Genomic DNA, 12,810 nt, shown 5'->3' with positions numbered 1-12,810 from the left:
ATGTGTGAATGGAAGTGTGGTGCTGTTGCACAGCTGTAGAAACATATCATTCATTTTTGTAAACAAAAATTAAATTGATTACTTATTACATTGTTGTTCTTACCTCCAAAGTAGGAGCCATCAGTCAGCTTCATCTCTTTATTGAACTTAGTGATGACGCTAACAACACCGTGTTGAATGAAGTACATCTTCTTCCCAACGGTGCCCTCTCGAATAATGTAGTCATTGGGTTGAAAGACCTCAAACTTTAACTTGCTCAACATCCCTGTCACAAAGTTGGGGTCTGCATTGGCAAACAGAGGCATGGTGGCCACAAGCTTACGGCAGTTGAAGTTAACAATTTCCTGGTGGAAGACAAAAGCAGAGTATTGGTCAAGCTGATGATGAGGTCGTGTCATAACCATCAACTTACAAAATAAGCATAGAATAGCACAAACACCACGACAAATCCTTCATCTATTCAGCTTTTATCTGCAATGAATCGGATGCATGTTGCTCCGTTATCCCTGATGCTTCTAAAGCACTTCCTGTAACTCCTGAGAAGAAACTTTTTGGCACATGAGTCATATCCTGATGAGTTTGCCCTTTGGTGTCGGCTGCAGGCCATCTCTCTGGTCTCATCCTGTCCCCTCAGACCCAGCAGGAGATTAGGAGGTTGTTGTCTGTTTACCCACACATCTTTGTTGCTGTACAGATGGGAAGCCAGAGCACTTGGCATCTGTGGCGTTGTGTTGTTGACCCCGTATGAGGGATAGCTCTCCACCAGTGACAACAGGGCATTAGCAGAAAGATAACCAATCTGTGGGACACTCGCTGGCCAGATGAGGGCAATGCAAAGAGTTATTAGCTCAGCCTCAGATGCCGCTGTCAGCTAATGCCACAGGGCTCTAACCTCAATCATGCACCAGAACTAATGAATTGGATAGTAAGCAGTTTTTACGCCCAGCCAAAAGTTCTCCTGGGAAAGCAATCTTTGGCTATGCCTATTTAAATATTTGTTATATGACAGAGAATAAAAGGCAGTGAGACAGAGAACAGGAAAGAGGGGGTTTGGGGGACAGAGAGAACAGCAGAACAGTTTTCTTACTGTATATGAAACTGCTAATTGTATATTTTGCCTGATTTACTACAAACTGCATCTCATGTGTTTTGCTCAATTATAACTATCAACCTCAAAATTGTAAACTTGCCCGAGACAGGTAATCAAGTAATGCAAACAAGTGCACAGCAAATGCACTCTTTTGGTGCAAGATATGGAGTCTGACACATGGCTGCTGATCACCAAACCTTTTAATGCATGAAATGGCCATATTATCATTTTCCTTTTTATGGTGCCTGTGTTTGCTTGTCAGTCTTGTACATTATATTTCCCAGTGCCAGAGCTTATTATTGAAAATCCTTTTGGCAGCTAAGACTCAATTACTGGATGTTGGAGTGTCCTTGAAAGTGAGACCATGGACACTTTTAAGGTGGCTTCTGCCCACAGCTACACAATGGCAAGACACAGTGGTAGTTCAGTGTGGTGGATTATGTAAAGTTTTAATTCCCTGCAAGTCGATAGTCATAGTTCACCAAAATGAATGCAGGCGTAGGGCTCTTGGAAAGGAAAACTGCTAAAATGTATATAAAATATATATATATATTTTGGTGTGAGAAGAGTCACTATCTCTCAAGTCACAGCAGTTCTTAAATTTCAGATTAGATCTACCATTGTTTACACAGTAGCTAGATAGCCTACAGAAACTGAAGACTAGAAGCACCATTGCCCTTTGACTGAAAATATGCAAGCCCAAAGTTGTTTTATAAACTGAATCAGGGCTTGTCCTGTGAATCCCATGTAGTCATATCTGTTTGAACAAACAAAAAGCCTAAATCCTGTGATAAATGACATGCCAGAAGAGTCTTGGGTTGATTTCATGGCCCTCCTCCATCCCAAAGTGAGTCTGAATGCTACTAAGTGGGGCTGATTGTGATCCCAAATTGACCTATAACTCCAATCATCAGCAATCAGTCCGACTCTTCTGCCGTTGTCTCAGTCATTCTAACTGGAAATGGTCTGGTCTGAAGCTGCTTAACGTGATTTCCGACTGCTAAATGGCTAGGAACCAAGATACTGACTATAGATACAGAGGCTGTAAAACAACCCCCCACTGCTCCCTCACTTGGTGTCTCAAAACAAAATTCATGGCCATTTCACAAGCCAAGGAACAGAGAAGGTGGTATTAGTTGTGTCACACTGACAAATAAAGACACATGTAACTGAGTAAGCTGTATTTTATCTCTGTAAAGTGTACAGTTGTTCTTAGTCTGGCATGATTCAAATACAGCAGGAGCTGGCAGAAATGAACTCATTTAGAAAGGTAGCAGTGGCACCTGTATGAAGATGTTATCTATTGTAGCTTTTAAAAGTGTTTAAGACAAAATGTGATGGGTGTGTTCAGTGTAAAACACAGTTATCAAGCTTAAACCTGGCAATAACAAAAGCTGAATCTGTGCTGAAAATGTTTAGAGCAACTACTGTAAATGTTGATATACTTAAGTCACCTTCCTTTTCCTATAGTGTAGTTTGTGAACTTATCTGTACAGTCTTCTCCAGGGACAAACAAACTGTTGAAATAATCCATAACTGACAAGATATGTTACACAGCATAATGACAACGTAAGCTAGTTAGCGTGTCCTGCTTTGAACTGGTGCGACTCCAGGTTTTTATTTGTTGATCCCATGGGCATAACCTACACTGTGCAACACTGTCTCCATGCAGATTTTAACTTTGCTTGCTACGCAGAGTGAACTAAGCCTATGGGACTTTCTGTGTTGTAACTCATACCCTTAAATCCCTGCACCTCCCTGTGAGTGTCTGGGACTGTGCCTCAGCATTTGACTCTGCAAGGTGACTTAATGGGGCTACGGTACATGAGGGATGGTCACGATTTCTATATTTGCTTTGCTTTTAATTCTCCTCTTCCACATCCCTGCACATAATTATGCATGTAATGTGACTAGGTCAGACAATAAACCGGTCGCTGACTCCACAATAAACTACAGTATTCTTTCTCATTACCTTTCCTTTGTGAATAACAGTATACTCAGTCAATCCTTCAGTTGTGTGGTTGTTTATCTGTGCTACACTGCTGACTTCAGACTTGTAAATATTTGTAAATGAAAGCAGGTCTTTCAGCAGTTCTCAGACCCGTTGTTTTTGTGCAGGTAATGTTTCTGAATGTTTTCATGTGCTGACGGCTCTGAGGAGAATCCTTTTTGCTGTTTTTTTTCCCCCCTGACCTTGTAAGATGAGATGACAGGTGTTGGTATTTCAGTTTCACATACTGTGCATTTAAAGGTGCCAAATGAAGTTGGACTCCTCATCTTCTTTTGGCACCTTTTAAACTCATTCATGTTCTAAAACTAAAACCACAGTGTGACAGCTTACCTGTCAGCAACTTTTTTTTTTTTGAGATGTTGGATGTGTATTTTTTTCTTACCTGTTCCAAAAATAAAATAAAATCTTCAGACAAACTCTGAGTCTCTTAAGATTTATAAATGTTACTTAGTGAAGGAGCTTCTGAAAGAGCCTGTGCTTAAATTCAGATAGGGGTATTAAGAGAGAAACAGTCTCACCTCTTTGAGCGGATCGTTGAGTTCACTCAGGATGTTGTCCTCATCAAAGATTTTGCCTTGGTAGCGATGTTCATAGTAGTCATGAATTTTCTGTCGCATGTCTGCTGGAAGCTTGTGAAAGGACATGTATTGCTCCACTTGCTTATACTGTAGTGGAAAGGCAAAGAAAGCAGATGTGCATCAGTTCAGTGAAGAGTTCTTGCATCAATATGTTAAGCACCAAATTGTCAAATTAAAGCTTTTTTTCACAGTATACCGTGAATAAACAGCAAAGCTGTGCAAAAACATGATCTTCACAGAGTGTGTATTCGCGGCCCTATTGAGGGCAAGCCTTGCTCTCACACAGTCACAGAGCCGTGTCCTGGATCTGTGCGGTGGGGGGGTGGGGGGCAGCAGAACGAGGGAGGCAGGTGGTGAAGGAAAGTAGGAACAAGTACAGGCTCGGGGCTATGTCAGACCAAGGTAGCAGCTCTGATTATTTCACTAAAGCTGGAAGCCCACTACCAATAGGCCACCAAGCTATGATCTAATGCAAAGTAGCAAGGTGCACCTGATACCCTGGAGAGATTTAAGAGCTGCATAGAGAATATGAGTACATTACCAATGAAGGGTTGATTATTTGAATGATTAGCCCTGAATGTTTGGTTGTTTTGTTTCTTTCATTCTGAAACATGTAACATGTATGTTAAGCACTTTGAAACTGCGTCAGTGTATGAATTGTTTCAGATGTCACTTTTTGCCCATTTTATTGTTCTGTAGATTTAATTTTAAATGGATAAAACTCCTGATTTTTGCCTATCAAACTACACTCAATAGCTCATATTGGCAAAGCATTTTTTTTTGTTGCAATTTTTGCAAATGTCTTAAAAAAAGTGGAAATTTTTCATTTAGAAAAATATTCAGACTCTTTTCTGTGGCACTCCATATAATGGTCAGGTGAATGCTGTTTGCTTTAATAATTCCTGTGATGTATCTAAAATAAAATAGGAGTCTACCTGTGGCAAACTGAAATAGCAGTTTTGAAAGGCAGACACCTGTGTACATGCATGTGAGGACAAAAACCAAGCCATGAAATCCAAGGAAGTCTCTGTAGCCCTCTGCAATAAAACTGTGGTGAAGCAAATAGAAAGGGTTAAAAAAAAACCTTTTCTGATAAGTGTTCCCAGAAGTGGAGTAGCCTCAATAATAGTGAAATGCAAGAAGTTTGGAAACTAGAGTGAGTCATCCGGCCAAATTGAGGAAGGGTCTGGGTCAGGGAGGTAACCAAGAATCCAACAATCACTCTGACAGAGCTTCGCAGGTTCTGCACAGAAATGCGAGAACCTGTTAGGATGACCATCACAGCAGCACTCCATCAATCAGGCCTTTATGGTAGAGTGGCTAGACAGAAACCATTCTTTGAGTAAAAGATGTGACAGCCCACGCCCAGAAGGCGTTTAAAGAACTTGGTGCATGAGGAAAATACAGTCTGAGGCAAAAACTGAATTCTTTGGGCAGAACTCCAAGCACTTTGTCTCATGAATACCAGGCGCTGCTTATCACCTGGTTAAATATTGGGGGAGTGGCTCAGAGGGATGGAATGAGATAGAGAGAAAATATATGAAAGAAAGGATGAAATATTATGAGAATGACAGGTGGCCTTTGACCTTTTCTTACTGTGCATGCATGCATGGCTGGACTTTTCCATTTGTTGTGCAGTATTGGCAGCATTAAAGGTGTGAGACCTGTCCTGCTAATGAACTGAACCTTAGTGGAAGTAAAATTCTGTCCACTTTAACCTGAAGACAATTATTGACCCAAAGGAAATGGAAAGGGAGAAAAAAAATACAGCTCATCTATTTTCATCAGTCTGTGTCCTCACACAGTTTTGCTGCAGACAGGGGGTGAACACGATCTTCCCAGGCAGTCCGAGGTCCTGACACCTGAAAATTAACACGATCTCCCACAGTGCTTCTGGTAATCACAGCAGAGCAGTAGGAGAGAGCCAGCAGCAGCTGTGAGCTTGGTAGCCGGCTCCAGCAGCATGGTCCAGCAGCAGTCCAGCATGGCCCACAGAATGACACTTGAGTCACAGTGCCTCCCTCATTGATTCCTCCCCCAGCTGCAGAAAGGTGATAAGGGGCCAGGGCTTTGTTTCCAGGAAATTGATTTATTTAGAGTTCACACAGTTGAAGCATAAAAGCATCTGCAGTAGGTCGGCCAGGCCATTTTGTTCGGAGAGGCCGAGGTGGGGCACAGAGCTGGGCAATGGTGTCTCTGACACTTCAGGTTTGATATGTGACCTTCACTTCCAGGTCATATCAAGTTTTCAAAACAGCAGTGACTTAATTTCCAGCCTCACATTTATCCTAATTTGTGATTTAATAGTTAATGATCTGGTTATACTTTCTTTTTTACAGTTTAGATCAACGATGACTACAATGCTCTCATTCTTTTTCTCTACAAATAGTCAGAGCTGTTTTAGTCCAACTCTCACTGGGATGAACTGTTTGAGGCCAAATTAACCCATGAGCTAAGCTAACTGGATGCTGGCTTCAAAATTTTTGTAAGGAAGCAAAACATTCCTTTAAGCTTGACTGCTTCTAATTCAGAATATACTGGGATGTGTTTTGACTGTCCTGCACCATTTTAGTTCCACAATTTACATTTTATAATGGTTTTTCACTATTTCCTCATGTTTTATTTAACCTAACTTGCCATCAAACAAGTAGGTAAGTTAGGTTTGCTATAGACTCTAAAGCCTATAAATGAAGTGAGTCACAGCTTGGACATGTTTTAAGAACTCTTTAGCTGCTGAATGAAACACAGCTGTATGCCGGCTTCCAGTGATTCAGCACCGGGATGGCAGGTGTGATTTGAGATGCTTTACGGCCTCATTTCCTTCCTGCCCCTCTGAAAATTTTGGGTTCCTGTCTTTCTCTTTCTGCATTTCCCTCCATCTTTTTAAATTGAGTTTTTTCTCTTTAATCGCGTTTTTCTGAATACAAGTGAATGTAAAATATGTTTTGAAGAAGTAATGTAAGGATAGTTTTTGTAATTTAAATAGAACCTATTGACAAGAATCATCCAGTCTTGTCCTTCTCACAAATATCCTTTGTCCTTAGCCGACTTCTAACTTCACATCCATATCCATATACTGTATCCGTCCATGTTTCCAGCTCCCAAGCTGTGGCACTGATAGATGTAATAACTAGAACCTGAGCACCCTGAACCCATCCCCACTGCTCCTCAGCCTGCTCTACTGATATGCACAGCCATGCAGCAAAACAGTTCTGGCTGAATCTGGCAACGCACTGGGTCTCTGTTACTATGAACGACCATCCACAGCCTCACAGCTGTCGGTTCAGTGCCTTGAGGGATGTTGAATGGATAAGGTAAGATGTAGAGTGCTGTGGAGCAGATGTACATCACATACTGAGCAAGAGACATGTCACTAATTTAAACACAGACTTTGAACATTTGATTTGTTTGATGTCGGAAACATGCTGTAATTAATTTTCTGTAGAACGTGCTGTGATATGTATCTGATCTGATCATGTGTATATGATGAATCATAAAATTCAGTTTTGTATTATAATGAAAAGCTGCTCCAGTTTCACCCTATGAATTAAATACTGTAGCAAGGGGGGGCACAGAGACAGTTGGTGGCATCCCCCAGAATTCTCGAGAGGGGAGCGTCTGGCGGGATCCACGTAATGACCGCTGGGCACGGGAGGTATTTAGTTCTGGGTTGGTAGGATTGTGGTGTTGTGTTCGGTGTGTTCTTTGTTGTTGTGTGTTCAATAAAATAGTAGCTTGTGAGAGTGCAGGAAAAGGCAGTTTTGGTATCCGGGTCCTCCTTCAACCCAGCCAACAGTACAATACCAAGGAAAAGTAATTTGTTTGTATCCTGCTCCATCCTACCACATCTGTAGTGCACTGACCATCTGATCTACTGTCAGTGACTGACTAGACCAACTGATGATTGGTATGCTCTCTTAATTAACTAATTGATTAATCAACTACTTATTGTGGCTCTAATTTGGTTTGCCATCACATAGAACAAAAGGGAAAAATCCTCAAAACAAAAGTTAGAATTGGACTGTTTGGCAGTAAAGTGACTTAAAATAATTTATTGTTAGCTTTAATATACAATGTGAATGTTTGTTATTATATAAGTTAAAGGTCATATCTTTATTTTAATTATAACCATGTTCTGAAGTGGATCAAGACTACTGTATAATCCCATACACTACAATGGTGCAGGTGCAGTACATGGAGTTTTGCAGCATAAATACAGAAAAAGTTTTTGGAGTCAAGCTCAGGTTCTTGTGTGTGAGCTCACGGTGCATCAGATATGGCCCTCAGCAGATCACAGAGTGTGGTTCGACTGAAATGCTGGATAATTGTCCTCCATTCCCAAAAATAATAATTTAAAAAAGATATAAGAACTGAACTGAAAGGAAAGAAGAAACTGTGTTCACTGGCAGCATACTGTACACACAGCGAGGTGACTGGTCAAGTCAGCCTGTTGGCCTTATGTGATCTGCCTGGTGGGAGAAAATCATCTTTTCTAGTCCCAGTTATTGTGATCTGTGAGAGCTCAGCCCACTGGTCCACAAGGCCACTGAGGGAAAATCTAATTTAGCTCAAATGAACAGGATGAACGGTCAGAAAGGGCAAACTCCTCATATTAATACGCTAAAACCATCCTTGTGGAGCAGTAATTAGCATTGCTTACCTTGAAACAACAAAGACAGTAATTACAGTAGCATTGCTTACCTTGAAACAACAAAGCAGTAAAGATTTCTACAATCTAACATGCAGTTCCCTTTTTAAAATTTAAACTCACTAACATCCAATATCATGTACAGTAAACCCAATCTTTTTTCCGGTATTGGATATGATATACACAGGAAACTACACTGTAATGTGTGTCACTGCTTGGCTCTTACCTTCTCTTGGTATTGCCTGCGTGAGGAGTCCAGTGATTGGATTAGGGCCGTAGCATGGCCTACAAACATGGCGTAGCATGTGGCGCCTACAATCATACTCAGCATGGTGATCCACAGGTCAGACATGCTGACTGGTGCCCGGGCACCGTACCCGATACACAGCATGTGGCTCATGGCTTTGAAGAGGGCATAAGAGTACTGCTTACCCCAGGAAACATTCTGTAAGAGAGGGGGAACAGGGGAGGAAGAGAGAGACAGAGATGGGGTAGGGGGGAGTTACTGTAAGCCAAGTCAGGGAGGGATTGCTCTCCAGCAGGCAGACTGGAGAGACAGGTTTGAGGGATCCCTGACCCCCTACCAAACATCCTGCCAGCATACTCAGCATGCCTCAGAGCCTGATGAGTGACTGAACTTAGTACCTTTTCCTTTCACTCAATCTTCAGTCTTTCAATTCTTCATGCTATGTTTTCCTCTCTCCTTTCTCTCTCTCTGCCTGAATGTACCAATGGGTGAAAAATTGTTCTCATTTGCAAGTGCTCAAAAAAAAAGAGCCCAAACGTGGATTAATTACAGATGTCTGAGGCATCGTTTGCCTTAAAGCCCAAGGCATCTTCCATAGCAAGAGACAAGAGAGAGAGGAGGGGAGGACTGGCTGGACTGTTCTCTCACTCTCTCACTCACACAGGCTTGAGGTATTGTAATGGAATTCAGTGTGTTGGAGGCAGAGGAGCAGAAATGCAGAGCTAGGAGGAAGAGAACCATGGCTTCCCACAGACATACTGAGGACTCAGAGTTGGCTGTCATGTAACACATCAGGTTGAGTGTATAAGCATCTTTCTGGCTGAAACTTTCAGCCAGCCATGACTCTTTCGAACACTTCTTTGTTATAAATGAAGGGACGTGATTAGCACTGGGTGATTTCTCTTACGGTTCACAGCAGAGTGATGTCATCTCATGCACCTTTAACTACATAGGAAATCTATCTATTATCCAATAATTTGTATGTCTCGGTTTATGAGAAACAATTTAATTGTCGAAACCCCTCACAGTAATATGTTTTAAATAGAACCTGACTGGTTGCTGCCGACAGGGAAACAAGCAGTCACGCACAAGGGGCCGTTCTGCCACAGATCAGCTTCTGTGATTCCTAATTTCTATTATTAGTTTTTGATAACACATAAGACTGAGGTATTATGAGGCCTGGATGGATTATGACTACATGGCCCCCTGGGCATACAAAGGGATTCTCCATTTTTCATGGTCATGAGTTACCTTGTATTTCAATCATACCCAAATTTTTAGGCAAATTCTTCATTTTTTTCCAAGGACTTTTTGCCTGTTACCTATGTAGTAAGAGGTTGCTCCCTACAGAAACTCTTGGGGGTAGGATCCCCTGAACTCTGCAGCACCTGGGCCTGAAAATTTACTACCTGTCCAGTGGTATTTCAGATTTCTTTTTGCACGCTTCTTGAAACCTGAAACCTCAACCTTAAGTGAACAAGGCAGAGCAGGATTTATAGTTCTTGTTAATACAGTTCATGACAAATGGGAAAATGTGCCTTTTCCCTGGAGGCCATGCAACATCTCTAGTGAACAACTAGAGGCCCATCGAGGCTACACCTGTGCAACCCACTAAGTTCCTATCTCAAGACAAATGCGATAGCTCTCTGGTACAGAACCTATAACCACAGCTGAGTTGCTCCAATAGCTCCAGTTCTTGTGAAAAAGAAGTGCTATTGCTCCATCTCACCCAAACAGGACAGTTAATGAAAGAAATGTAAATCCTCAAGAAAATTAAGTTAATCTCTGTCCTGTCCTCCTCACTGGCTTCATGGCATACAGTAATATAGCACATCCCATCATGTCCGTGCACCGGTGTCTCCTTCTGTCACACCATTCTGCGTTCTGCTCTACTCCACACTGTTCATCAACTGGGATTTAGTAAATGAGTAAATTTACAGCTAATATCCACCTTGGATGGCTTACCGCTTCTCATCTCTATGCTGATTAGTTGTTTCTTCCAGTGACTGGTTATAAAAATTTGCAAAAATTACACTTGATAAATTTAAGTAACAAATGATTCACTTTGTTTTCCTTAGTTTTTTTTCTCAACAATGCTTCCTTCACATGCCATACAAATAACCACCATTTTGTTCATAAAATTCACTATAATGGATTACCTAAAACTGTACAACAGCAGTTTGTAGGATGGATGTTTGAGGAAATATTTTTTAGGCCTTTGTCTCTTTTCAAAGTAATGTATCTGTGATATTTGATTGCTTTTGTTCATAAACTGAGACCACATCATAAGTGAAAAATAGATTAGATTGGTCAGTCCAGCAGTATCCGTAGTTAGTCCAACTGTCAAAAGTGTGGCTCTTGGTTAGGGATCAACAAGTGAAGCATTCTCACTGTTTCAATATTAGGTCAAGTCCTACTGTAATAAATAGCTATAAACTATCGTCGTAATTAAACACATTAAATGAACAGTAAAAAGAAATCAATGCAAACACTATAAGCAAAGCAGCAAAGGAGGAGGGACTGGAAATGGCCACAAAATCTAATTGTTCATTGACAGTTGACCAATGTGGCAGAAGCAGTTTAGCTGGTGACATAAAATCTGGGACAACCAGGTGTAAAAGTTCCAAAACTTCAAAAGGCTGAGAGAAAGAGGGACCTGTGTTTAACAAAGAACACTGCAGGAATAAAGTGTGTAAAGTTCACTTTAAAGGAGCTCTCAACTGAAACCAAGCTAAAACATGACTGATGCAGCAGCTAGTTTTTGCTATATTTCACCTTGCTGTTCATCACCCACTGTTGTTCCTTAGTTTGATTTACTTAAGTTTGTCAGTAAGTGACTCACAGTAGATCTGGTGCAGTGCGTTATGACTGTATCAGTAAATAATTTGCCGTAGTAATCAAAGACACAAACATGTATTTGCCTCCACTATGTTAAATGTTAAACTCACAGATTGGCTGAATTATTCATAGATTGTATCTTGCTGCTTAGCCTTCTGGCCTTTGAGGACAGTGAGTCATTACAGTTCCAAAATTTTTCTGTTCTCTATAATTCAACGATTTGAATAAATCTGGTTAACACAGTAGATGCATTCACCTCCTCCAGCGTTGTTCTAAATATAATTTAGCTCTGGATGCAGAATCAACAGATAATGCATATTCATCTTTAAGCAGCTCTAGCTTTGTTTATAAGTAGAACAGTAAAGCGCGTTCACATTATCCATTAAAACTAGCCCCATCCCACATCCCTCTCTGTTTTCTAATCAACAACTTATGTTTCTATAAGTAGACTGAGCCAAACGTTTGATTGTGAATTTATACGTTTAAAAACTTTGCAGCATTTCACTTCATTAGTCACAGCATCAGGTCCGCAGCAGTCCTCTCACACATGATGTAACTGGTTATGTGACCAAAAAGGCAATCGATAATTCACCAGTTTGCCGATGATGAGTATGACCCAGAGGCATTGGGGTTGTTGTTGGTACTGACGAGCAACTGTGAGACTATCACAATGTAATGCACAGCTCCAAAGGACAGCGTTTGACCTCTCTACAACCCTAGTGCTCACAGGGCAAATGACTAAAATCACCACAACTTCTCATTTGTACTCTCACAGTTGCACATGTATCTATTAAAAAGAATGTTACAGCATGAACAAAACATTGGCATTAACTCATGGTTTTAATTACTCAGCCATATAATGCTTCTAAAATCCAACAAGCTGTTCCATGTGTGGAAGAATGTGATGCGTAATATTCTTTTTTTCATTCACTTTCTACCGCTTAGTCCCTGAACAGGGTCACCGGGGGGGGGCAGGGGGCGGAGCCAATCCTGGCCGGCAATTGGGCGAAGGCGGGGTACACCCTGGACAGGTCGCCAATCAATCGCAGGGCTGACACATAGACAAACAACCACACACACGCACTCCTATGGGCAATTTAGAGACACCAATCAACCTAAGCTGCATGTCTTTGGACTGTGGGAGGAAGCTGGAGTACCCGGAGTCTTTTTTTTTTTAACTACAAAACCAAACTACAAGCTGTTCTCCTTGGGAGTGCACAGAAGGCATAATAGTTTTTGAACACATGAGCGAGGAAGTGAAGCGGCCTGCTGGCCTGCATGAGTCGCAAACTGTAAGCTGGCAAGAAAAGCACTCGCTGTGCTCTGTCTCAGTGTGAAGCTGTGGTTGTTCTCAGGTCTTTATGATTAGTTCCTGCTCAACAGTCCTGATGAAAAACC

The 12,810-nt window shown here is 41.4% G+C and overlaps 1 protein-coding gene across 1 annotated transcript in view; it reads right to left on the bottom strand.

Annotated features, from left to right (window-relative positions):
- Nucleotides 1-12,810, bottom strand: part of hcn1 (hyperpolarization activated cyclic nucleotide-gated potassium channel 1) — a 56,451-nt gene that overhangs the window by 14,996 nt on the left and 28,645 nt on the right. The window contains 3 exon segments of the mRNA XM_020600822.1: nt 104-344; nt 3,620-3,766; nt 8,554-8,772. Coding sequence (XP_020456478.1) covers nt 104-344; nt 3,620-3,766; nt 8,554-8,772 — 607 coding nt within the window.

Source organism: Monopterus albus, unplaced genomic scaffold (genome assembly GCF_001952655.1).
Source record: "Monopterus albus unplaced genomic scaffold, M_albus_1.0 scaffold49.1, whole genome shotgun sequence".
Classification (NCBI taxonomy): Eukaryota; Metazoa; Chordata; class Actinopteri; order Synbranchiformes; family Synbranchidae; genus Monopterus; species Monopterus albus.
The sequence above is the reverse complement of the archived record's forward strand: the minus strand, read 5'-3'. Positions and strand labels throughout refer to the sequence as shown.